General features: G+C 41.4%; 1 protein-coding gene across 2 annotated transcripts in view; it reads left to right on the top strand.

Moving 5' to 3' along the window:
* Positions 1-24,039, top strand: part of MARCHF6 (membrane associated ring-CH-type finger 6) — a 74,784-nt gene extending 50,745 nt beyond the window's left edge. Inside the window, exons 18-26 of one of the 2 annotated variants that reach the window (XM_052659113.1) lie at positions 504-641; positions 2,161-2,365; positions 4,237-4,306; positions 7,395-7,576; positions 9,311-9,445; positions 14,594-14,683; positions 16,526-16,658; positions 17,598-17,733; positions 20,384-24,039. In XM_052659113.1, coding sequence (XP_052515073.1) covers positions 504-641; positions 2,161-2,365; positions 4,237-4,306; positions 7,395-7,576; positions 9,311-9,445; positions 14,594-14,683; positions 16,526-16,658; positions 17,598-17,733; positions 20,384-20,474 — 1,180 coding nt within the window. In that variant the 3' untranslated portion in view covers positions 20,475-24,039. The remainder of the gene's footprint in view (positions 1-503; positions 642-2,160; positions 2,366-4,236; positions 4,307-7,394; positions 7,577-9,310; positions 9,446-14,593; positions 14,684-16,525; positions 16,659-17,597; positions 17,734-20,383) is intronic. The other variant, XM_052659115.1, reaches the window with a different exon arrangement.
* Positions 24,040-27,822: the final 3,783 nt, after the last annotated feature.

Below are 27,822 nucleotides of genomic sequence, written 5' to 3'. Positions count from 1 at the left end.
TTTACAGAAGGTTGCTGTCTTAAGCCACAGGAGGTTGCTTGCATCCAGAGAGCACATGCAGATGAGAATAGAGAGAGCAGGGGCGTTTCATTGTGTCCAAGTCAGGGAGGTGAGGAGGAACCAAAACGCCTTGGGCGAGGTGTCCGTGGAGAAAACGTTCTGAGGAGCGCAGAGTGGCTGGTGGTGTACTACACTACTAATATAGCCAGTGAGTTGCGGACCAGGACCCGCCCGTCACACTAACAACACGACAGTCATGTTAGATGACTAACCCTAACCCTAACCCTAACCCTGACAGTCATCAGGAACGGTTTTGGTGATGTTTGAGGGAGATGCCTTGTTGTCTTCAACTGAGAGTGGATGTGAGGTGATAAAGGCAGTAAGTTCATGTGACTCTTCAAGTTTTACCATCATTCCATTAAATGTTTAATATGGTACAGGGTGGGGGTGACAATGGAAATTGAATCCGCATTGTGAGTTATGGCTTTTTGTAATTATCTTAGTGATGCTCCAGTGAGTGAACTGTCCCTTGAGCTGCTTCTGCTTCAGGTTGTCTTACCAGCGTTACTCGAACAGGGACACACGCGGCAGTGGCTGAAGGGACTGGTGCGAGCCTGGACTGTCACTGCTGGATACTTGCTGTAAGTACGGCAGGTGCCTCATAGGCATGTCATTTGTGATCGTTTAGTAACCTTTCTGAAAAAGCATGCCCCACTCAGGAAGAGTTAGTTTTAATAAGAGACATTTTGATGATATCTGCAAGTGTATATAATACTTATTAAAGCTTTTCTAATTATTGCTATCCTTTTATGGAGAATGTATACATGTTTTGGGAGGCTTCCCAGGTGGGTCAGTGTTAAAAATCACATGCCAGTGCCAGAGACACGGGTTCGATCCCTGGATCAGGAAGATCCTTTGGAGAAGGAGATGGCAACCTACTGCTATATTCCTGCCTGGAGAATCCCAGGGACAGAGGAGCCTGGCGGGCTACAGTCCATGGGGTCGCAAAGAATCTGACATGACTTAGCACGCATACATGCATGTTTTTACTCTCTTATAGAGGGGTTGCGGCCCAAGTTCTTTCATTAAACTGGGTAAAAGTAAAATGCTTTTTAGTGCATTAAAAACAAACCAAGTTACCATTTTTTTAGAAGTCCTAACCTGATAAATTAAGATTGGAAAGGGTCAGTTTTTATTCCAATCCCAAAGAAAGGCAGTGTGAAAGAATGTTCAAACTACTGCACAATTGCACTCATCTCACACGCTAGCAAAGTAATGTTAAAAATTCTCTAAGCAAGGCTTCAACAGTATATGAACTGAGATACTTTAATGTGAAATATGGGCATAATTTGTTTTTTTGTGCTTCACACTTACAGTATTTTTTTTTTATAAATTGAAGGTTTGTCAGATGATGGTTAACATTCTTTAGCAGTAAAGTATTTTTAAATTAAGGCAGGTACCTTGTTTTTTAAAGACAGTGCTGCTGCACCCTTACTGGATTATAGTCAATTGTAAGCATAGGTTTTATATACACTCAGAAACCACAAGTCTTGACCCCTTTAGTGCAATGTTGGCTTTCTTGTGGTGTCCGGGCTAGACCCACAGTGCCTCCAGGGGATGCCCGTGTGCGTTGGGTTCTGCTTGAACATGTATCCTCCTCTAACGGCTCAGTGCCCTGCCATGCCTCCTCCCTCCCCGTCTCATTTGTGCTGTAACTCATTTGTGGCTTGGAGGTTTTAGTTGAGCTGCATGTCATAGCAGACACGGTAGTCATCTGTAGTGAAAGGAGAAATTGATACTTTTTTCCCTAAAATTCTTCACATAGAGTATCTTGTATGTTGTACACTTTTTTTTTCCCCCCAGTTACTGATTTTTCTCAGATGTTGGCTGAAGAAAACATAAAATAGATCAAATTTATGGGGTATCCTGTATGTTAATTAACTTTACATTTGGAAGGATTTCATTTAAAGCAGGCAGCAACATTTAGAGCAGATTAAGGTAATGGTAGTGCTCTGCATAGGTTCTACTTATACCTTTTCTTCCCTAAGTAATAATTATTAAGGACCACCAGTAATTATAATCATAGTTGTTATTACAGACAGTGTCATGTCTGCTGTTTTATTCTGAGTGAGAATTTTTACTGATGCAATTTTTACACAGGGATCTTCATTCCTACTTGTTGGGAGACCAGGAAGAAAATGAGAACAGTGCAAACCAACAGGTTAACAATAACCAGCATGCCCGAAATAACAACGCTATTCCCGTGGTGGGGGAAGGCCTGCACGCAGCCCACCAAGCCATACTCCAGCAGGGCGGGCCTGTCGGCTTTCAGCCGTACCGCCGGCCTTTAAATTTTCCACTCAGGGTAGGTACTGTACAGACTTAACAGAAGATTTTTCAGGTTTCTGTTGAGAACTTTTGCTGCTGTTATTGGTACTGTTAGTATAGAGTCCTTGGTATAAACACATCTTACAGTCATCTGAGGAGAACCTACCTTTCACTCCTCTCATTCTACAATACGTTATGTATGTAAATGTCAGGTAAGTTTATCAAATTTTAGACATGAGCCATGGAGTTGGGCTTCCATGTGCCATTGGCCCCTGCCATTTGTAAGGAACAAGAAGACCCTAGATCAAATAAGAAATCAACATTCTTGATTCATTTCCTATGTCAGGAACTGGAATCCGCATTTTAGAGTTTTTCTCTCTTTAATCCGTGAAGTATTAATCCCAGTGCTCCAAGGAATGAGTAGTAATCTTTTGTTTATATCTGATAAAACTGAAGACCAGATTGGTTAAGGAAGTGCCTGCCAAGGTCACCAAGACCTTCCTCCAGATGCTACCGAAACTGATCCTTCAGGGGTCTCCAGGGACCTTCAGGGTGTTAGATTCCATGGTCAGGTCTTGGTCCTCACCTCACTTGCTGTATTAGTAGCACGTTACATGATTGCCCACTTCTTGTTCCACAAAACACTTTTTTGGAAGTTGTTCAAGAAGCTTCATGGAGGAGTTGATACTTTTAAATCTTTAAAATTAGATCAAGCAGATTAAAAAAAGCAGGTGGGAAAAGGCATTCCAGGCCTGTTGTCAGGACAAGAGGCACATTGAGATGTATGGACCTGCAGGGAAGCAGATGGAGTTGAGGCAGGAGGTGTAGGCGAACTGCCAGAGATGGAGGAGCTGTGAGAGACGAGGCTCTTCAGTTGACAAAAGATCCTTTCCTAACCAGAAGGTACTGTGTGGTCCAGATTAGAGAGAGGACCACCACAGGGTCCATCAGGCAGGCAGTGGAAGCTGACCGAGTCTCCACGCCCGGTCGTGCGGTGTTACCGCTGGTGCTTGCCGTCTCCCTGCCGGAGCCCTGCCCTCGGGGCCTGGTTGGGTCCAGGTAGGCAGCACTCTTTTTATCTCTCTGTCCAGGATGGCCACTTCCTTCTTGTCTCAGGGTGTTTCCTTTCTATCTACACTTTTCCATATAGGAGCCATCAGCTATAGCTATGATGATTGTTTACTTTTAAACTTAATTAAAAATAAATACCACTTGTAGACATGTGGTAAATTATCTTGAATGGTGGATATTCCTTTGCAGCATATATGTATATCGGACCACACTGAACACTTTATTATTAATATAGTTTAATTTGTCATTTATATCAATTAAGCTGAAAAAATAAAAATACAATTCTTGTAGACATACTTTAAGTACCTAGAATTTTAAATTCCAGCTTTCATTCACACTGACCCCCTGTGAAGTGTTTGGTGGCCTCATGTACCCATAGCTCCCGTGTTCAGCAGTGCAGGTGTAGACATGTCCATCATCAGAGTGTTCTGATTGGATGGCACTGTTATAGAGTAAGCTTTCTTTTCATGAAAAGTTGTTTTTGAGAATTTGATAAAAATAAGTGGCTATTTTTAGTTTTAATGAACAGTGAGTGAGGGAAAATGTAAGTTGATCGTGTTTTATCTTTGTGCTCTCTGATTTAAAATATATTTGCTTGTTATTTGCTGATGTATCTGATTATATGAAAGTGGAAGCAGTTTCCTTTTAGCCAGAGTTATAGCTAACATTATCTAAAATGAAAATTTCCTTTTTATGTAAAATGGAACGAGTCTTGGAAATGCCAGTATAGACAGTTTGTTTTTACTGAGAGAATTGTGTTGATTCTTTGAGTGGTGTCCTAAAATACATTGAGCACATGTGACTACTGTTTATGCACTGCTGTGTTTTGCCTTGCAGATATTTTTGTTGATTGTCTTCATGTGTATAACCTTACTGATTGCCAGCCTCATCTGCCTTACTCTACCAGGTATGAGCTTGTCCTAGCTCTCTGCTAATGACATCATGAAAAGATGCTACATTTTAACAGGGTATATTTTGCTGAGATGTGATCTTTTCATCAAATATAAACTTGAAGCAGTTTTCCCTTCATTTTTATTGAATGTAGGGTACATGGGAACAGAGTTCAAAGTCAGTCACAAAGTATCAGAAGCAGCTCACTGCCCCCCAGCCTCCTTGTTAGTGCTTCATAGTAGCCAGAAAACCGAATCATATTGATGTGTTAGCCACTTAAATCATAACCAAGTGGAAGATACTTTTCAGGTTTTATCAAGCATGCAAATGTATAGTGAGCTAGTGTCTTGATTATAGCACTCAATATAACTTTATAAATCAGATTTACCTTAAATACTTGAATTTTTTCCTATGTGGGCTAAGGCTGAGGAGGAGCAACTAGTTAATTTCAAGTGAGGTTTCTTAAAAAACTAATTTTTTGATTTGTGTAAGAGTTGTGATTTACCTTAAACTGGTAAAAATAAAGTTTTTTTTTAAGTTTTGTTTTAACTGTTTCTTCACTGATTTTTGACTGTTAAAACTTTGCTCCTGAGTTCACTACTCAGATCTCCACTGTTAAAATGACAAAGCCTGGTTAACCATTGCTAAGTCACTTGAGTTGTGTCTGATTCTTTGCAACCCTATGAACTGTAGCCTGCCAGGCTCCTCTGTCCATGGGATTTTTCCAGGCAAGAATACTGGAGTGGGTTGCCATGCCCTCCTCCAGGGGATCTTCCTGACCCAGGGATCAAACCCACGTCTGTTATGTCTTCTAGGTTTGCAGGTGGGTTCTTCACCACTAGTGCCACCTGGGAAGGTGCAGTGAAATAAACATATTTTTGAGAAAACTTAAGTTTTTGAACTTTGGACAGCTTTGTGGTTTTTAAGTTCCGTTTTCATTTTTATCAGAAATATTAAAAAGTTAACAAAGGAAAGAAATCCAGTTTTATTACTTGAATTTGGCAATACAAGTACTTTAATCTCATTAAAGATTGTTAAGTAAATACTTCCCTGTTAATCCAGTCCCAGCATCTGGGGGAAGGAATGCAGCTGTGTTTAATTACAGAAATACTTGTCATAGTACACATTTAAGGTGGTGAGGATGCTGTTTTCCCACAGGTTACTTTCCTATAGCTACATTTTAACTAACGTTAAGTTACTACAAACTAGAAACGAATCTAACCTCTCAAAAACACTTTAGAAGTATGTGAAGTACAGAATTAAAAGAAAGCTTTAAATTTTTTAAAACGAGCCAACCAAAACAGAACAAAAACTTTGGAATAAAAATCAGTTCAGTTCAGTCAGTCAGTCAGTCATGTCCAACTCTTTGCAACCCCATCAGCTGCAGCACACCAGGCTTCTCGTCCATCACCAACTCCCAGAACTTGCTCAAACTCATGTCCACTGAGTCGGTGATGCCATCCAACCATCTTATCCTCTGTCTTCCCCTGCTCCTGCCTTCAGTCTTTCCCAGCATCAGTGTCTTTTCCAGTGAGTCAGTTTTTCACAAGTGAAAATGAAAGTGAAGTCGCTCAGTCGTGTCCGACTCTTTGCCACCCGTGGACTGTAGCCCACCAAGCTCCTCCTCCATCCATGGGATTCTCCAGGCGAGAATACTGGAGTGGGTTGCCATTTCCTTCTCCAGGGGATCTTCCCGACCCAGGGATCGAACCCAGGTCTCTCACATTGCAGGCAGACGCTTTAACCTCTGTACCACCAGGGAAGCCCCGGGTAGTCAAAGTATTGGCGCTTCAGCATCAGTCCTTCCAGTGAATATTCAGGACTGATTTCCTCTAGGATTGGCTGGTTTAATCTCCTTGCTGGAGTAGAAATACATATACATATAGAATGCTTGACATTTTTACAGAATTATAAGTGATACTTTTAAATCTTTAACAAGCATATGTGTTTATTTCATGTGACATTTGCATGTGTTTGTCTTTAAAAATTACTTATCTTTATACCCAAGCTGTTTTGTGATACTGCAAAAAAGTCTGTAATATTATTAGCATTATGGCCTATAAACTTGACTGTTGAGCTGGTTTGATTGGGATTGGAGACAGTGTGGGTCAGTGATCCAGAGCATGATCTTGGTCATGTAAACGTGAGTTCCCCTTCAGCCGCCACCCTCGTGTGCCCTTGGTAGGGGCCTTGGTTTCTCAGTCTTCAGAATGGAGGGTCGTTACTGCTTGCAGGGTTGTTGGCAAGATTAATGAGAAAATGTACGGAAAATGTTTAACCCAGCCACTTGTTCCTTTTAGATATTCAAAAATAACAGATAAGTTTAAAACAAAACAAAACAGATAACTACTGTGTCAAGGAGAAAGAGACACTGGAAAGGGGGTCTTAGTCTTCTTTCCAGCTTTATTAGGGAGTAACCATGTGAAGAAATTATATAAATGATCTTGCCTGATAGATTTTTGTGGGTACATTGTGGAATTTATTTGTAATAACTCTTTGAGGCCATCCCTTAGACAACTTTCACATATTTCCTAAGTTTCATTTTATTTTTTTCCTGAGAAAATTAGTGTGAGATTCTTTTTGTTGTGCCCACTTCTTATTAAAATAAGCTTAGTTTTCTATCTTAATGAATGAGCTAAATGAAAGAAAGTTACTCTAAATTCCTTGTAATGTTGCTAAATATTAAAAATATTGACAACACAAATAATAGAAAGTATATTCTCCATTTGTGTCCTGTTACGTGCACAATCATTTCATTTGATGATCCAGACAGCAAGAACACCCCGCTCCTCAAGTCATTTCGGTCCCCAGAGAATAAGCAGTTGGCCTCGCAGGTGGCCATCCAGGTCACAGGGGAGCTTGTACCCAGTGACTTGCTGTGGTTTGGTTGTATCTTAAGTTATGACTTTATCTTTAGAGTTTGGGGGGTTTTGTTTTTATTTTGTTTCCTCTTAAGACACTGATACATCAAAACGTGCTGTCTTTTTAATAATCACTTACAATGATTGAAAGAATTGAAAATACTGGTAGTACAACATTGACATCAAGATTCGAGTTGTTTTTGCACGATCGCATGTCTCATTGATCAGCCTTTGTATTTTCAGTATTTGCTGGCCGTTGGTTAATGTCATTTTGGACCGGGACTGCCAAAATCCATGAGCTCTACACAGCTGCCTGTGGTCTCTATGTTTGCTGGCTCACTATCCGGGCAGTGACGGTACTCGTGGCGTGGATGCCACAGGGACGCAGAGTGATCTTCCAGAAGGTCAAGGAGTGGTCCCTCATGGTAGGCCTTTCTAGTCAAGACTGGTCCTGTCTGACAGCAGTGGTGAATGTTTTTCCAGTGGTTTCTTTAAATCTTTTCACTTTGTTTCTTCACTGTGTTGATTGTGTCAAGAAAGTTGATTTTTTGAATTGAAAGGAGTATTGCTTTAAGGCAGTAGTTTTCTGGTTTTACTTTGAAAAATACAGTCCAGATATATCTCAGGGTTAAAAGAAAGTCATGCTATTAAATGATCCAGTAATGCCCTTGAGACATAAGATAGTCTGTAGAATTTAAAATCAGTTTGTTTAAGTAGAAATTTCCTTGAAAGTCATTTTTTCTAAAATTTGATTCTTTTAATATATAAAAACTTGACTTCAGGTTTCAGTCAGTGTTATCTATATAAATGAGATTCTTTTAATTATAGTCTGTTATTATTCAAAAATGTCCTGGCTAATGTGAAAGTATAGTAGGTAATGGGAATTATTACTCTCAGTAAAGAACTTAGTTGTCACAGGAGTGGGGGAAAATGTCATTGTAAGATGATTGTCTAAGAGGTGGCAACTTATTGATTGATCATAATGTTGATTATGACTGATAAATATGTTTAGGTCACCGCTTTATGCTTTTTCATTTGTATAATCAACTCTAGTTTTGTATCTGAATTTTTATTTTGATTTTACTAAGAGTTTAATAGCTATTTAATATTCATGTTTAAAGAAAACCACAAGAGATTCATTGTATATTAAGAATAGAGGGATTTGATTGCTGTGTCATCTGTAGATAATGAGATACTTAACTATATTTAAATAGAGAAACTAGCCAGTACCAGTTTTCATTTGATATTCTTCCACATCATATTGCTATGTAAAGAGATAATTACTGTGTCTTAATGCACACCGTTTTAGTCTCTTGATGTTGAAACAACTGTCCTTACTGAGACTCCCTTAAGAAAAAGCGACATCAAGGCCACTTTAAAACTGATTTCTTTGTCAGGATTTCATAGGGTCTCTTACATGTTACCTCTTCCTTCTTTTTGTGCCAATTTCTATTTTGCCACTTTGTCCAAATTCTATAGCTGTGCTAATAGAATAACCATGTGACTAATGGCTACCATCTTGCACAACACAGATACAGGTCGTTTCTGTCATCTCAGTAAGTTCTGTGGGAACTGAACTTCCCACAGAAGTAAGGACTTCCCACAGTCCTCAGTTCCCTGAGAACGTACTGCTCTAATTTGATCAGCTAATTTGATCAGCTTGGTTAATTACCTTAACAAGGGTTATGCAGAATGCGTCAACTATATCAGTCCATCTCAGAGGTCACAGGTCAGCCTGTGAGTGGTCCACCATTGGCTCAGGGGCGTGGAACAACCAGGGAGATGATAAACACTGGCAGTAACTCTCCAAGACGGAGGGTGGAGACTTGGTCAGCTTCTTGGACAAACAGAAGCCTATTCCTGAGACTTAGATTGAGAAAAGTAGCACAACCACTTGGTTAATATATGTAATAAGATAATTTTGTAGCAACATAGTAATATGTTTAGTAGTAATTTCATGCTTTTGTTAAGTAGCTTGAGTTTTTGTAGTTATACATTCAGATTTCATTTAAACATGTAACATAAAAAGTGAGTTGTTTAAGGTATGTATTTGTTCTGTTAGGTGTCAGGTCAAAGAAGAATAAACTTCACATGAGATAAAGTGTTTGGCTAGAGGTCAGGGAGACTGTCTAACTCAGTGGCCTTTCATCTCCCACTAGATAATGAAGACTGTGATTGTGGCAGTGCTGCTGGCTGGGGTGGTCCCACTTCTTCTGGGGCTTCTGTTTGAGCTGGTTATTGTTGCTCCCCTGAGGGTTCCTTTGGATCAGACTCCTCTTTTTTACCCGTGGCAGGTAAGTGCATGTCTTTTGCTCATATTTCCTGTTGTGTTTGGAATCAGAAAAATTCTCAGGTGTTTAAAGTGATTTTAAGCAGCTTGTTTAGAAAGACTCCTTAATTTTTTCTATTGTAGGAGCTCTTGTAAAATTGATCAGATAAAGCATTTTAGCTTTTGAAATATGCAGGTCATGTATAAAGTAAGTAAGTAAAGTAAAGTAAGTAATACCTTACTTTATCAGTTAAAATGTTAAAATAGTTAAATCAGTTAAAATAGTTAAATAGTTAAAATCAGTTAAAATAGGCTTCACTAATATTTAAAAATGCCAGCTAATGTGTTGGTCTTTTCACTTTTAGTTAGGTTGATGCCTTGCTCCATTTAGTTTTGAGCCTTGAAGCGATAACCTGCATTTTTGAATAATTACACATTTCCCTCCACAAGAGTCACAGGCTTATTAAAAACAACATTCTGAGGTTAACTGCAGGTCATAGCAAAGGCCTTAAAATACACGTGGAAAAAGAGATTTAACTTTTCTGTCATACTTAGAGCCTGAAGTTAACATCACAGAGCTCAAATTTTTGAGAGATTAGGGAAAGAGTAGCTATTGACTTCAGTCATTCAAAGCCTTTTCAGCTTTGTTTTAAAAATAAACTTTTCAGAGATGAAAATTTTGTCTACTTTCCTGATGAAGAACTTCTGTAAACTTCATTTAGCAGCAGATAGATTCGAGTGCTTTAATGTGTGCCCAGGCCCTGTGCGGTGTAACTCAGATGGGAGCGAGGCTAACGCGAGGACTTGCAGGGACCTTGTAGGCTGGTGGGAAAGACCGGTAGACAGTGCTGTGGTGGGGCATGCGTGAGGAGCACAGCATTAGGGGGCGAGGTACTCACCCAGCTGGGGGGGTTCACGTACGGTTTTCTGTAGAGACGATGTCCAGGACAACATAGTAGAGTGCAGAGGAGTAGGTGAGAAAAGAAGTGTATTCCAGGAAGGAACGAGTGGGCAGGCCCTGAAGGGAGACAGCACGCACAGGGGACACTGCTCGTAGGTCAGAACCTGAGTGAAAGTGAGCAAAAAAGGGAAATTGTTAGGTGTATGTGATGCCTTCCTGTAGGAGCTGAATTGCAGTGTAGTGTAATAGCATCAGGGACTGAAGGAAAGCTGTTTTTCACAGAATAATAGCATCTATGAAAAATAGAGGAATTAAGGGAATTAATTAGGAAAATCGTTATTTTGCAATAATTAAAATAATTGATTCCTGGGATTGTCAGTGAATACTGAACCCATCAGGTGAAAGTTGATGGGTTGATCTTTGGTTACTGTGCTGCAGTAACAAGTTACCTGACAGCCCTGGCTTACTGGCTTAAAACAATCATTTATTCTGTCCATAGAGTCTGTGGGTCAGAAGTTAAGCCAGGGCGTAATCTGTTCATATCTGATTCACTTCTCTGGGGTCTCATGTAGGAGACTCAGTGGCTGAGTGTGATTTGACAGCTTTAGCTGACATCATTTGGAGATGTCATCACTCATGTGAGGGCTGGCACTGGTCATTGCCCCTCGTTTGGGCTCTTGGCTAAAGCCCCTGGACCTATTTGAGCTTTTTTATAGCTTGGAGGCTCAAGATACTTGGGCTTCTTCCAGTGCACTTTAGGGAAATGAGTGTCCCAACCAACAAGGCAGAGGTTACATCAGCTTTCATGGCCTCCTCTCACAAGTCCTGCACATTGCTTTTCACTGCCTCTTACTGGGTACAAGCAAGTCGCAAGTTGACTCAGATCTATGGGAAGTGGCCATAGCCCCCTACCACTCCATGGGAGAAGAATTTGTGGTCATGTTTTAAGGCCACTACAGTGCAGAAGTGGTTGTTTGCATGGTGACAAAGTGTCACCTTTCAGATTACTTGATACCCGAAAGGGAAACAGCTTCATAGAGGAGGGGTCAGCAGACACTGCCTTGACCCGCGTGATCATTGCAGATGTGGCCAGCAGATGCTCTGTGCCTCCTGAGGTCGTGTGGCACGCTGCACTAAGAACATCAGAACAGCCCGAGTCCAGGAGCTGTGCCTCCTGTTGGATATGAACATTTGGCGGAACATCAGCATTATATTGCCACTCTGACCGTGAGGGATCACAGCAAAATTAAGGCCCCCCATAATCATGTCTGAATGCAGGCAAAGCATGAGCGTTGTCCAGACCACACAAATGACTAAACGTGCCCATGCCTGGCTGCTCCTTCGTTTCCAGCTGCAGTTTTATTAGCCTCAGTCTGTCCTGTCTTCTGGATAAGATTGATTAAAATATCAAATTATAGATTACCAGGACTTTTCTAATGGGCTTCCCTGGCGGCTCAGACAGTAAATCATCTGTCTGCAATGCAGGAGATCTGGGGTTGATCCCTGGGTTGGGAAGATCCCCTGGAGGAGGGCACAGCAACCCACTCCAGTATTCTCGCTTGTAGAACCCCATGGACAGAGGAGCCTGGCGGGCTACTTTTCTAAATAGCATCTGGAATAGAGCAAAGCCCTGCTCCCTTAAATTTTCCTCAGAGCACTTCACACAGGCCAGAGAACTAGAATTAAGCCTTTGCTAACACTCGTACTCAGGGCTCTGAGTCCTCCCCACTGTCTGTTCTGCCTCACCGCGTTGAGTAGTGATGCAGCCTGTTCACCTGTATATGTGTTCTTGGTGGTCTTGACAGTGCCTGACATCCTGACTTTGGCGGAGTAGTTGAAATTACTGTTTCAAGAATGCTTATATGTTGTGACCCATCAGTTTCACTTTTCAGAAACCCTGCAAAGAAATATTTACACGTGTGCAGGAGACATGAACAAGGTTGTTCTTCTATCCTGTGGTTTTTATGATGTCAGAAAACTTAGAAGCAAGCCGGATGTCCATCAGTAGAAAATGACTAAATAGAATCTGATACATATTTCCTTTTGAATTCAGTGCAGCAGTTAAAAAGAAGTCAAGCTGTGTGTTTCATTTTTTGCTTTTGTTTTGCTGTATGTTTTAATACAGCTTGCTCTCAGATACATTTTTGAGTCTAGGATAGATGAAAGTTGCCAACAGCATGATATCCTTAATATGCTGGATAAAATCCAAAGTTTGAAGGAACAGCTTGCGTTTTGTTCACCTTTGACTCTAAGCTGTTCTGTGGGAGGGTGGGCTCTTCTGGAATTCTAGCAGAGGAGCTAGTGTGGTGTGTTTTGTTTTGTGGGAAAGAACTGCAAAGCAGAGGATTTGAAAGAGCTGGAACCTCAGTGTTCTGTGTTCCTGCCCAGGTGAACATTAACTTCACTTGGGTGCCTTCTAGACTCCCAAAGGCCACGAGAGAGCTGAGCTGGTGGGTTGAAGCTTCTCTGCCTGGAGCCTGGAAGGATAGAGAAAAAGCAGAGAGGCTTTCTCCATGTTCTCATTGGCAGGCTGTTGGCTTGCTACCCTAGAGCTCTAATGAGCTAAAAGATCCTTTTGCAGCCCTGTAGACTATTCTCAGTCTGAGCCTCTGAGCCACATTGAGCCTGCAGAGAAAAGTAACAACTGTTGTATGTAAGGAGGGGCCCAGCAGCCACAGAAAGAAAAGCCCAGTGTCGGGGAACTGCTTGCAGAGCTGTGAGCATCCAAATAGAAGATAAAAACATGCTATTAGGATATGTGTGAATGCACACACAGCAGCACCCATAAAACACAGAGTAATTGTCGTGGTGTTTTATAGCGTGGATTTCAAACAAATTCAGTAAATGAATTAAAAATGTGACCAGTCACCATTAAGGCTCAGGCTGGAGATCTGGAAGACCAATGCCTAGTGCACAACTGAAGAGCAGGCGATTGAGGGGAGAAGAGGTGGAGGATACAGCCAGGAGACTTAATAACACTCAGAAAATAGGTTCTACAGTGCGAAAATACGAGGCCACGTTGACACAGAAATAGACATTCTTAAATGAATTGAAGAAAAGAACTGCTCTGTAGGTTGAAGGAGCTTATCAGGTTTGGTGAAATGGAAATTGATGAGGAAAACACATATTTGGGTACATCTTGGTAAAATTTCTGAATTAAATCACAAGCTCCAAAAGAACCGTACTGGCAATGCGCTTTGTAGCACTGAAACCGTAGAAGGTAGAAAGGTGTTTTGAGACCACTAAGATCAAAGGGACAAAAACCATACTTCCTGTACCCAGACAAAATGTCATTCAGTCATTCATCTGTCAGGATAGAGTGGTGTTCAGTGCATGCCTCAGCCTCCCACCCCGTTTTGAAGATGTTTTGGAAAACCAGCCAACCAAACTGGAAAATCGGAACAGAACAGTATGAGCAAAATCCATGTAAAACAGGTACTGCGTATTTCCTGTGGGACATAACATGTATAGAAATTGGTTGGTGCCTAGGGAAACCAATGTAGAAGATACTTAGCAGATGTTAGCTGTGGTTACTGCTGCCGCCGGGTGGTCACAGAGGACTCCAGCCATCCCTGGAAAGGTTTCAGTTTTATGTAAGAATACATTTAAATGTTATGTGATACTTACATAGATGTTTTAAGATAAACAGAGAACAGATTATGAAGGGACTGTGTGTGCTATGTTTAGGGTTGTAAGCAGGGAAGGCTCTTTAGATGATCTGATTTGCACTTTTAAGAGATTCCTTGGGTGGTGGGAGTGGCAGTCGCTTTGGCTGCCTGGTGGAGAGTGGGGGTGGGCAGGAGGCTCCCCGTGAGGAGCTCCGTGTGGCAGTGAGGGTCCTAGTAACAGTTCAGCAGAAGTGCCAGTGCACCAGCTCAAAATGCTCTGAGCCCTCGGGATGGCTTCTTTAGGTCAGACAGGGCTTCCCTGTCCAAACCAATAGAATAGCCTAAGAATGGTGTGATGAAATAAAAGCAGGGCACTGGTTTATTTATTTGCTTATTGAGATCTCCACTAAAGTAAAGACTTTTCTTAGTTCTCTTGGGAAAATAATGCAGATTTTTTTTTTGTTGGCTGGGGGAGATAATGAGTTTTGGTAGAAGCACTGAACTTTCCTGAATTTTCTTCCAGTGTACTTATTACTCTTATATAAAATTGTTACTGATCCAACAGAACTTGTGTTTTGAAGTAAATAATGTAAGAAAATTGTATAGCCTCTGTGTTGGGTTTATTGCTAAAAACAAAACCTGTTAATTGATTTTTATTCCCTAGGACTGGGCACTTGGAGTCCTGCATGCCAAAATCATTGCAGCTATAACACTGATGGGTCCTCAGTGGTGGCTGAAAACTGTAATTGAGCAGGTAAGCAAGTTTGACTCATGGGCCCTTTATTTTCCATGTTCCCACTTCTCTTCAGGTTTTCTACGTTTCCCTTAATGAGAATATATAATTTTTTTTTTTTTTTTTAGGAGAAAGGCAGTTTTTACTCTTATCATCAACTACTCTTAAAACTTCCCTTACCTGAAGTTAACTGGTAGCTTAAAGTACCTAGATGCCTGAGCAAAAGTAAAGGCAGAATTTAGCACGTGTGCTTTTCTTTGTTTTTTAGAGCAGGGATTCAGGTTTGTAAACCTGCAGTAGAGAAAAGAGGTCATTGTGTAAGGCAATAAAGAAAAAGGCAGGAAAAGAATAGATTTTAAAAATACAGCTATTCTAGCTATGTAGCACCTATGATAGTTTTGTATTATGGAACTGTCAGATAATTTGGTCATTGTGGTGATAACCTTGAAAGAGATAGGTTGTGCTTCTGTACTTTGATAATAAGGCTGGGAGGTAGGATAATTCATTTTAGGAAGATTTCTTCCAAAATAACCAATGTAGTAAATTTTGGTACTTATTTATTTTAAGTTTGGTTTCCTAGAGGATGGACTTAGAAACAACCTACTTGTCCTTAGGGCAGCACCAAATTAAGAAGGTGTTACAGTTTCATAGCCCTAAAGGTACACCTCCTTTTGATGTATAGGAAATAGTTCTCAGTCCAGTATGCACAAAAAAGTAGTCCAAAAATCCCTGTACCTGGAGATTTGTGGGACCGGGAAGAGCCATTGTATGTGTTTGCATATGTCTCTCAAGAGAGGGCTGATTCTGAAGTGAGATGGATTGTGGGGTACATGGCAGCATATCCATTCACTGTAGGGGTACAGACCAGTTCACTTTCAGAGGTTCTAGGTGAGGCCCTGACCCTCTTGGAGAATAAACATTGTTGATCTTTATGACATTTTCTCTCTGATGCATTCTTTCTCATACATGTGTGTCTAATGGTTGAGAGACAATGAGCTGCTTTGCTGCATTAATTTAAATGCATTTGGGTTAAAAGGACTTTGAAGGGGTCAGAGGAGCCTGTGTGTCATTCACATTCTGATGCTCTGGCCCGTGTCTGAGGGACCCAGGGCCCGGAGTGAGCCGCACCACACTGTGTGGTCGAGGGCCAGGAGAGGCTGGAGCGTTGGGGAAACAGTGCTCTTCAGTTTTGATCCCTTCTGCACACCATGTTTATGTTCCATTATTCCCAGGATCTCCCCACTGCCATCCATTCTTTCCTCTGCAATACTATTCAGTAGAACTTTCTAGATAAAATGATGGAAATAGTTTAGAAATTCTTGAATTAAAAAAAATTTCACTGTAGCATTCTTTCATACTGAATTGTTACATAAAATAGCTTTTGATTTGTTCAAATTTGATTTATAACTAGATCTTTAGAAACATGCTTCCTATTTGTAATGTTTTCTTGTATTCAGATAACATGAATGTAATCTTGAGTAATAACACAGCTTACTCTCACACAATTTATATATAAAGTTACTTCAAGTTATGTGGTCTTCAGCTAATGTTACGGATGCCACCTGGTGTTGTATAGCACAGAGCTAGTATAGCTGTTATTCTCGATTAGATCTTAACTACTGCATCTCTTAGCAGAGTTAACTGCAAAGTGTTAGGAAGTAAATGCATGTCTTTTAAAAATTTGTGGATACCACACCTATGTTGTATTCCAGAATTTGCCTTGACTTCTGAAAAAAAACAGCCACCTTGAATCCGTTTGGGCTGGTAGGTCCTGCCCCGTGGCTTGGCTGCAGTAGAGATCGCCCTTTAGCCTGGAGGAATTTTGTCTCCTATAGTGGCTCTCACCCATCCCCTGTGTTTCAGGTTTACGCAAATGGCATCCGGAACATTGACCTTCAGTACATCGTTCGGAAACTGGCAGCGCCAGTGATCTCTGTGCTCTTGCTTTCCCTGTGTGTACCTTACGTCATCGCGTCCGGCATCGTTCCTTTACTCGGTGGGTTTATCCACATCAGTACCTTCTTGTCCCTTCCAATATGAGGTTACCTGGCTCCAAACGCTTTATTGTAAATATAAATCCAGCTAAAACAATGATTCTCAAAGACTATTTTTTTTAGATTTCACTAGTCAGGGCAAGATATGGATAATAAAACTCTGTCACAGTTTTTTTCTCTAGGCAGGTAAGAAAGTATTGAAACGTAAAAAAATCTTTAGCATAAAAGAAAAACCAAAGAGGAGATGCTCATTTGTGATACTTTAACATGTAGATAGCACCTTAGGAGTTACATGCTGAACAAGCCTCACACGATCTTAAAGCACGTGTTCAATAATGCAGACAGTTCTCCCCTCCAGGTATGTTTCTTCTCCTGAGTCCCCTCTCTCAGTCACCCCCATTATCATTCCAGCAAGTAGCGTGAGTCAGAGACCTTGAAGGTCTTACATGTCACCTGGGGCTCTCTGCCCTTCTGACTCAGCTGGCTTCTGCGTGCTGCTGATCTGACCCCGGGAACCCCTTCTCTCATCTGTGCCCTTGCCTGCCTGCTGTTGAGACAGAGATCGGCTCACTGCAGCCTCAGCCGTCTCCTTTTTGGGTTTCCCTGCTCAGAACCCCCTACCATTAACTCATTCTCCACACTGCAGCCACAATGACTTTTCAGAAGACCAAGTCTTACTGTTCAAGACTTTCTGGTGAACATGCTTTCTTTGGTTGCTCTGTGGCATTCAGAGCACAGTCTAGCTCCGGGGGTAGTTCACAGGGCTCCTCCTCTGGCTAGGACTGGCCCCAGGCACTCCGGGCCTCACTCTGGGTCGTACAGGATGAGTTTCAGTTAAGCTCCCCTTGCCTCTTCTTAGGGAAGGGATGTATTTTCATTTCACTGTCTTTCTGTGTACACTGTATATATACTTAAGAGTTCTCCTTTGTTTGGTTTTACAGGTGTTACTGCGGAAATGCAAAATTTGGTCCATCGGCGGATTTATCCATTTTTGCTGATGGTTGTGGTGTTGATGGGAATTTTGTCCTTCCAGGTCCGCCAGTTTAAGCGCCTTTATGAACATATTAAAAATGACAAGTAAGTCCAGACTATTGGTTTATCTGCCCTTGTTAAAATGTCACGTATCTTAACTACTGTGTCTGATGTGATAAATCACAGGAGGGAAAAGTGCTCAGATTCTGGATGTATTTTGAGGTAGAATGAACAGGATTTGCTAACAGGTTGGGTGTAGAAAGGAAAAAAGAGATTTATTAAGTATTTGGCTTGGATCAAGTGACTAAAAATACGGAATTATTGCCAGAGATGAAAAAGACTGAAACTCGTTTTGGGGGGTAGATTTTTTTAATGTCCATTTGAAAGACTTTTCAGTCTGTTTTCTGATGTCTTGGTCTGGCAGTATATTAAGTAGTTTCAGATAAAAAATAAGAAACCTAAAGAGAGAAAAAAAGAAACCTACTCTAGGAGCTCGCAGTTGTGCCCAAGCCCCTCCTGTAGCCACAGGCCGGTGGGTTTCTCTGCCTGTGGCTGAGAGAAGAGGTCAGGGTTGCTTTAAAGTGTGCCGCACTCTGTTTTGAGGAGACGCTGCCACCTGCCCTCCGCAAAACTGAGGACAGTCGATGAAAACCCCTTCTGGGGTAACAGCCCTTTGACCCTCCGTGTCCTGCTGGAGGGCGGAATCCTCTTCTGCAGGAAGTGCGTCTGTCATTCTCCGTCCTCCCAGTTTGCACGTGCGCCTTCAAGTCTTTGTTAGCAGCCGCCACCCCCCCCCCCCCCCCCCCCCCCCGCCCCAACCGGCCCCTGTTTAGTCGTGAGAGCCAGCTTTGGACAACAGATTATTTGGTCACCTTGTTACTCTGAGGACTCTTACTTAAGAGTAACTTTTTAAAGAGTGAAATCTAGAGTGTTCAGGGCTTCTCCAAATTATTTACTGATGATGATAAACACTAGACCTCTTAGGGAGTCAGAGTCTAAGTTCTGTCAACCATGAAAGAATGGGGAGGGCGATTTCAGTGCTGAAAGTTTTTCTCACCTCCCCTGTCTTGGCAGTGCAGTAATACTGCAGTAACACACCGGAGACACACTCTCAGGAGCTGCCCGCAGCCCAGCGCCCTCTGTTGTCTTTCCCCTTTGTCTCTCCGTGCAGGAAACCATTGAACTGCAGGCTCCACGGAGGCCACGTTCTGTTCGCAGTGTACATTCACAGTGCATGTCTCAGGGCTTGGTCCCTGGGAGGTGCTGAGTGTGCCTGCCGGGGGTGGGGGGGTGGGTACCAAGACTGCCTGTGGGCTCAGAGTCTTCTTTTTCTGCCCCTACTTTTTGGGTCCTGGGCAAGTTTATTTTGCTTTTCTCTCTGTGCTTGATATCTTGATATGGTTTGAACTTCAGGTGTGTGTCTGGTAGTGCCCTGTGGATTATGTCAGATATTACTAGGTTGGCATTGTCTAAAACATTTACAAAATCCTCACAGTTTGAAAAAACACTGTTTGGTTGGGGAACAGTGGGATAAGGAATGGTTACCTTCAGAAAGAATATCAGGAGGACAAAAAGAAAAGGGATTAAACAGTGAGCTCGTGACAAAGAAGCTGTAGGATTAGTGGAATGTTTTTAATAAGCTCCTTGGCATAAACTGCCAGAGTACCTTGTGCAGCATATGTGTTGGCAGAAGAGTGATAGATGGAAGTCAGGGTAGAGAAGATCATGGTGAAAAAGAAAAGCTGCTGAGTCCTGAGTCCTCAGCACGTGCCAGGCCTCCGTTCCCTGGGCTTTTGCATGCTTGCTGTTGGCTGCAGCAGTGCCCAGCGCCCTGTCATGGGCTGGCTTCCCACTCCCATTTTCACACACCGTTGTGTCAAGTCCTGCTGGGCACTTCTGGATCTCTGTTGCTGACTCCAAGCGGGTGCACTTGTTCTCGACCCCTGGCCCAGCTTGTTGCCATCAGCTTTGCACCCACTCGTCTCCTGGGGTCAGCCTCCAGGAGAGGCATGTTCCTGCCCCTCCTCCCCAGCCCCTGCGATTGTTACGGGGACGCCATCCTGATGGGGACTCCAGCCTCATCACTCCAGCCGCAGGAACTTCCATCTCCGTCTCTGCAGCCCTGCTCCATCTGTCGTCACCTCCCTGCAGCCACATCGCACAGGTTATGGACAGTTAGTCTTCTTTCTTGAACCATAAGCTCCTACCTTCTGTCAGTCCCCTGCACACACACTTCTCCGTTGGACCTCCTTGAAAACTTTGCCTTTTGATTTCTCCTTTTCTTTAGAGCTGGAGCTTTTCAGAGTTTGACTCTCCTCCCTACCCAGCTTCCTGGTGATATTTGCAGTCCATTTCTTCAGATCTATCCACTTACCTGTTTTGTAAAATATGATCTGTAAGACATAAATCCCCTGAGAAAGTTTACTTGAGCTTACCTACCTCTGGCCTCCAGGGCTCAGTTTCTGAGGGCCCCTGGTCTGTGGACCAGAGTGTATTCTCCTTCGCACAGCATCTGAGGCCACTGACCTGTGCGTCTCTGTCTCCTGTAAGCCCCGTGGCTTGCTATGAAATGCCTGCTTTTGTGCTTGTGGTCATTCTAGACCCCCCGTTCTACCTCCCTAAGTATTGAAGGGTTCTAAGAGGGAGTGAAGTGATCTGATTTACATTTTTAAAAATGTATCACTGGCTACCCCGAGGAAGGATGTTTAGTAAGGAAGATGACAGAAGAGAGTAACCACCCTGTTTTTACCCCCAGGTACCTTGTGGGCCAGCGCCTCGTGAACTATGAACGGAAATCCGGCAAACAAGGCACGTCACCACCACCTCCACAGTCGTCCCAGGAATAAAGTGGTTGTCTCCACTACCTTGGCCTTCCCCTTGCCTTCACGTGTCCTTTTTTGTGGACTTCTCTCTCTGGAGATTTCCCCAGTGATCTCTCAGCATTGTTTTTAAGTTAGGTGTCTTTGACTTGTGTGCTCAGCACTCAGCGAGCAGCAGCGAGACCCTGCCGCCCTTGCATCTTCTGACATCACTGCTGTCCGAGGTCTGTACATGTGTAAATAGAAGTTCCTGGATACCCTAGAGCCCTGGATTAAACAGAATGTGCATTGTACATCTTTAAGCAAAATGTATATTAATTTATTAAATCTAGTTGTCACTTTATTTTGGACCTGCTGTGATCTTGACAGGAAATGTGCCACAGAGCTGTAGTGCAGAGGCAGCCTTTTTAATGACGTCTTTTGGAGCACGATGTCCTGGTGTTCCTAGCAGTTCTTTTTAAGTGAACTGTGCGTTCTGTGTGTCTTGGCTGTTCAGACCTTACCAAGAACGTAAAAGGAAACAAGTAGAAATCAACAGTGGAGTGTCTGTGCTAAGAAAACATGAACTTGTGCTTCCCTGTCGATCGTTTTTGGAAGTTACTTTGTGTAACACCAAAGCTGTTGTACATTTTCTACTGCCTGATTTTTTTTCATATGTCTGTGTTTGTAATATTGTATAGTATCTTGTGCTAGGTGAGGAAATTATTTTTAATTTTGATAATTTAATATTCCTAGTGATCAGCATCGGGAGTAGGGGTTTTGTGCTTGTTAGGGGCATGTCTATACTTCAGAGGAAAAACAAAAGTCCAAAAGTTTTTTCCTTGGGTCCCCCAATTCCCCTTTCCCACACACAGCTGTCCTTTTGGCAGCAGTGGCCAGGAGTCACTCAAGATCATAAATCTTAAGAAAATTACATCACCAGTGACCCTACATCTTCCTGGAATAAGGACATACTGAATGTCTGTCCAGTGTAGCCAGGGTTTGTGGTCTTAGGTTGACAGCATTAGATTGTGGGCTTAGATTAGAGGAGACTGGCTGGAGCCCCAGGTCCCACTGGCGAGCACGTCCCTGGGTGAGGATTAGGGCCAGTGCTTTTCTCCAAAGTTTCTGAAGCTTTTTGTTTACAGAATAAAACTTCTCAGTGAAATCAGCTTGGTTTTATTTGACCAGGAGGAAGCTGGCCACGCTGGCCTTTTAACATAGGAGTGCAGAGTGTATTTCATTGGAAGCATGCTGTAAAATCTCAGAAGGCAGAGCACTTAGAGACTTGGTTTTCCTGTATAACCAAAGCTTCAAGTGAGAGATGGAGAGAGAGAATGGTCGGGCCTGTGATCCCAGTGTTTGACGGTGATGGTATATTGTAAGGGGAGTGTTTGTTTTATGAATGATAACTTAGAAGTTCTCAGAGAAAATGGTCAGCAAAGGTCTTAAAAAACCATAAAAGAGTTTCCATATAGTATTAAAACCCACAGGCTTAAATCCAAGGATTTTTAAAGTATGAGAGTCAGCCAAACATAAGCTACCAAAATCAAAAGCACCAGGTTCTGATTGTTTCATATTTCAGCAATTTTTCCTGAAGTGGTAAGTGAGAACTTTAAAACATCAGTATCAAAAAAAGAAAAAGCTTGACATAGGACTCAGTGTTACAGTTTCCACACTTGGTGGTGGCCCTTTCTCATGTTTGAAATAAGGTCTTTGCTAGCCCTACCTTCACTTAGAAATCTAGTCCTACTGTAAAAATTAGCATTTTAAAAACATAATGCTACTTGTTATGGTGTATGTCTATATAAATTGTTCTCTTTGGGGGAAAAATATGATCAAATTGGGCATATAACTTTAATTATGTTAATTTTGTTTCTTTTTAAATTTTTCAGAGAATTTGTAGATCTTGATACAAAGTTATTGGAACATGTTTATCTGTCTTGCCAGAAAGAAATCTAGACAGATACCACAATAGATAAAAATTGTTACTCTACAAAATTTTAAATGAATCTTATCAGATATTTTGTTAAAAAAAAAAAAAAGAAAAAAAGAATGGCCAAAAAGTTGCCCTCCATCTCACTGGCAGATCCCTTTGTCTTCTCTTACTTAAGGGTCTCCCCTGGGTTTCATCTGTGCTTTGTCCTGTTGTTTTCAGTGAGGTGAATACTTTCATGAGGAAAGCATTTGCTGGCATACTATTTACTTGGGTAGCATCAAGATTTTATTATTAACTAATAGTATTATAAATGTTTAAACTTCTAGTTCAGAAAGTGCTAGTATTGCTACCCTTCTTCATGTAGAATTTTAAAAAACTAGTCTAGTTCTGCATCATTTTACATTGGGCTAAAACTGTCTTCAAGGAAGTTCATTAGGAAAGATCTTTTTGCTTTACTTTCCCTGTTTATAAATTGAAGACAAATCAACATTTTGGGGTTAGTTTTACATGACCAGTTATCAAATGGTCACAGTATGAAGTGTGCAGTTGTTCATTATTAGCAAATTATGTTTGATTTTTAAACTACTATTAAGTACTAATAGTTGAGATGAAAGCTGAAGAAAAAAATGCCAATGTGAAGTTTGTGTATACCTAGCCTTAAAAAAGCTCCATGTTTTTAGGTGATTTTTTTTTTCCTGTTAGTTCTCTGGAAAAACAATGGAGATTGGACATCTCAATTCCAGATGTAAATGAAAAGTAATTTTTATTTCAACATTTAATATAACTGTTATTACTGTGGATTCTTGTCTTGTGTTTTTTCTTTCCTTTATTCAAGTAATAGAGAATAACTTTTTCTCAGATGATTTGATCCTAGATGGTATGTCCTTTCTGTATTGGCAAAATGCTACTATTAAAGTGTAATTCTTGAATTTAGGTTGAATTAATGACTTTTTAAAACACACACACCCTTACTCACTCATTTACTTACTCTGAAGAATGTTGCACCAGCGTAAGAACATTGGCATTTTTAAAATGTTCATGTAAGCTACTTATTCTCATTTTCAGGACTGAACATTTTAAGCTCTCTTACTGTGATAAATTTTTTATATTGTAAAATTAAATGATTATGTTTAAAATACTCCTTAAGAATGTTACCTGTTCAGTCGCCTTCAAGAAGAAAACAAATGTCTTAGCACAGAGGTACTAGGAGAAGTCTGACCTGTGAAGATTCTCTAACTTCCTTGTGTCTTCTTCATTAACGTGCCCTGCAGTCAGGTGTTTTTCCTTTCAGTCCGTTACCGCCCTCTGTCATTTTTAAAAAACAGCCGTCATGAGTAAATAAGGGCTTCTTTCAGATGATCCCCAACAAGATCTTGGGCATTTAATGCAACATGAAGATAGGATACATCTGTTTTCATTCCCATCTGTTTTGTATGAGTGCCTCATTTTGTAGTCATGAAATTAGTACCTTAAATGAAAATGTAATGACCATAGGGCCTAGAAATGACTGTTGTAGAAGCTCAATAAATAGAACATTTACGTAGTTGGGATGTCAGTTTTCTACTAAACACAGATACACAGACCAACTTTATGTGTACATAAAGTGCTCCCTTTTTTATGTGGTCCTTTGTTGCCTTCTGAGTTGAGAGAACAAAATTGAATAAAACTGTTAGTTGTAGCCTAGCTTTTTGGTTCGTTTATTTTTGCTTTGTGGCATGGTTGCTTCAGAATTACAGAAATGTGCACTATTAGTTGGCAGAGGCAGATAATCCAGACCGTTGAAAATATAATAATTATGGAAGACAGAACTCAAATTACACATGATTAGAGCCCCTCCATTCTGTTTTAAGGGTGAATTTAAAAGTGTAGTTGCAGAAGGTACATCCTCCCTCCCTCCTTGCCTCTCCCTCCACTGTGATTACAGACCATCCTCACCAGGAATAGTGAAGCCCAGCTGCGCGCCTTCATTGCAGGGTCCCAGCATGAAGCTTCCCCAGGTGGGCTCTTAGTGGAGATCTGGATGGAATGAAGCCAGTCAAGTCTACCTCACATACTGATCATGTGTATCGGAGAAAAAGGACTGCAGTGAGGGTTACTAAAGTGCCCTTTGTGACAAGATTCCTTTTTTCCTAGGTTCAGTTTTGTTTTTTTTTCTATGATTTTTTTAAAAAAATCAAGTGTGTCTGTATTTTATATGCAGTAGTGGTAGGTGAAATGCTATTTGACCCACAGGGTATGTATATGCTGTGAAGTTGAAATTTCACAGCAGAGGATATTGTGCGCTGAATCTCAGTAAGTGGTCATCAGTGCCCTCCCCCGACGGTGCGACTTTCAGCCACTCTTGTTGAAACGGAACCCACATCACAAGTGGCATAAGGGTCTGAGGAGGTAACCCTCACCCAACCCGACCCTCATTTATTTATTTATTTATTTTTCCGACCTTCCTTTACTGTGGTGTATGTTTTGTTTCCAGCACTGTACTTAGTACCATAGCAGAATGAAGTATGGGATCTACCTTCATGGAGCCCAGTTAGAATGGAAAAGAACAGGAAAAAATGAGCAAAAGTTTCTGTTACAGGTATGAGTAAAACGCCGGGAGGAACACAGCAAGGATGCACCTGGGGAAGTCTGTGACGAGTTGATTGCATCCTTCATTACTGTCGCGTGTACATAGCACCCCTGCTCCCACACCCCCACAGCTCCTCTACACCCTCGTGCAGTCGACTTCCACTCAGACCCATGTGACACCACAACTGTCCGTATGTCAACACCTAGTAACCCACTGTACATTAAGCATCATCTTTTTGAAATTTCTTCCTTTACATATATATGTAACAGTGCCCCAGCCTTTCTGCTCCTCCATGTTTGTTCTGTAACTTTAGGACAAGATACTTCATACCTGGGAGCCCCATTCATTCACTCATTGGTTCTTTGCTTAAATTGATCAGTCCCTTCTGCTAGCTGCACAAATCCAATGTGTGATGGAACATAATAGAGTCCAGAAATAGACCTACACACATGGTCTGCTGGTTTTTGACAAAGGTGCAAAAGTGAGCAGATGGTGCTAGAGTAATTGGACATCCAGATGCAAGATTAAAAATTGATCCATGTCCTAACATTTGCAAAAAGTAACAGAGTGATTACAGTCCTAAATGTAAAACCCTAAACTGTGTAACTTCTAGAAGACAAAGGGGAAACTTCGTCCTTGGGTTACAACCTCAAAAGCACAATCCCTGGAAGAAAAGTTTGATGAATTGGCCTTTATCAAAGTTGAAGACGTCTGCTCTTTGAAATACACTGTTTAGAGGACAAGAAGACAAGTCATGGAGTGGCAGAAGATATTTGCAAACATTTCTGATGAAGTGCATTTGGCGTAAAGAAGTCTCAACCCAGCAGTAAAATTGATTTGCCTATTTTAAAAATGGGCAAAACTAATACTTAACTAGAGAGGCTATATAGGTGACAAGTCAGCACATGAGAAGATGTTCAATAGAATTAGCCATAAGTAAAATGCATGGTTAGATAGTATCATGGACTCAGTGGACATGAGCAAACTCTGGGAGAGAGTGGAGGACAGGGAAGCCTGGCATGCTGCAGTCCATGGGGTCTGCAAAGAGTCAAGATGCAACTGAGCAATTGAACGGCAACAAAATGCAAGTTAAAGCCACAGTGAGACACCGCTCCATACCTAGCCTATTACTAAAATTAAAAACACCATCCCACATCCTGATGAGGTTGTGGCGGAACTGGAACTCATACTCTGCTGGAGGGAGTGTAAAATGGTACAACCACGTTGGAAAAGAGCTGCACAGTTCTTAAAAGGTTAAAACATGTACTTAACACTCCTATTTATTTGCCAAAATACAAAGTCCATATGAAGAGTTGTACATGAATGTTCATAGTAGCTTTATTTGTAATAACCCAAAGCTGGCAACAACCCACATGCCCATCAGTAGGTGAGTGGATAAATGATTATTCATATAATGAAATAGTGCTCAGCAACAAAAAGCAATTCACTATCCATGTATACAACACTGATACACCTCAAAATGCTTATGTTGAGTGAAAGACAAAAAATGTATGCTTTCCTTTATATAGAATTCTAGAAAATGTACAGAAATCTGGAAGTAGCAGATCAGTGGGAGTGGGGTTTGGCGAGGAGGGATTTGAGGGGCTTCAAAGGTGCATGAAGAAATGGGGCGGGGAGGCTGCGTGTGTGTGATGGATGTGTTTGCCCTATTGATGGAGTTCTGGTTTGACATGTCAGAATTTACCGAATTGTGCAGTTTGCTGCATGTTAGTTACAGTTCTACTTTAAAAAGTAGTATGTTCATACATTCTCTCCAATGGACCATTTCATTCATTCTCTTTAAAGCACTTCCTCCTCCTCCTTCCAGGCTTTTGGCTGATGTTTATTCTTATTTCTGCTAGAAGATAGACACAATCAGAAGAGAACTTTTCACAGGTTCACACCCTTGGCAGTTCACACCATCCTCCCCACCCATTGGGTTTACCATACCCCAGGCACCCTCCCCTTTTCCAGAACAGGTCAGACCTCAGGACCTTTGCACTTGCTGTTTGCCATACGTTAATATCCAAGCTTTCCCCAACCTCATTTCTATACTAAAATGTCTGTTTTAGGGAGTCTCAACCAAAATTGTAGCTACCGGAGCACTCCTGTCTCCTGTTTTTTTCTCTCTCATATTTAGTAATATTGTACAGTTTACTTATCTCATTTGTATTTGCATGTTTTTCCTCACTTGAATATAAGCTCCAAAGATTAAAAAAAACAAAACAAAAATCTATTTGGGGATTACTACATGGCTTCCCTGGTGGCTCAGATGGTAGAGAATCTGCCTATAATGCAGGAGACTCAGGTTCCATCCCTGGGTCCGGAAGATTCCCTGGGTCCGGAAGATCCCCTGGAGAAAGGAATGGCTACCCACTCCAGTATTCTTGCCTGAAGAATCCCGTGAACAGAGGAGCCTGGTGGGGTACAGTCCATGGGGACACGACTGAGCGACTTTCATTTTACTTTCTTTTTTACTGTATTTCAGGACTGGGACATATTGAGTAAATATTGTTGAGTAAGTGATGAATCAGAATGAAAATAATGTATATATGGTTAAAACCTGAAAACCATCCTCCAGAGGCAAGCACTTGTCAGTAGTTTGGTGTTTGCTTCCAGACTCTGTGTAAGCATGTGTCCACAGGTACTCTTATCAACACCTATGTCAGGTGGCATGAGCCCTGGGCAGCTCTGTGGGGTGCTTCTTTCACTTCATACTTCTGAATATCTTTTTATCTCAGTATATAAGTAGCTGTCCCATTGAAAAATTTATAGCTGTATTGTATTCCATTGTGTGAATAAGATTATGATTTAAGTTTTCTGACAGTTAATTCATTACATGCTACAGTAAACATTTTTGCCCATATTACTTTATTAGTATTTCTGTA

Source organism: Budorcas taxicolor, chromosome 20, assembly GCF_023091745.1.
Source record: "Budorcas taxicolor isolate Tak-1 chromosome 20, Takin1.1, whole genome shotgun sequence".
NCBI lineage: Eukaryota > Metazoa > Chordata > Mammalia > Artiodactyla > Bovidae > Budorcas > Budorcas taxicolor.
The sequence above is the reverse complement of the archived record's forward strand: the minus strand, read 5'-3'. Positions and strand labels throughout refer to the sequence as shown.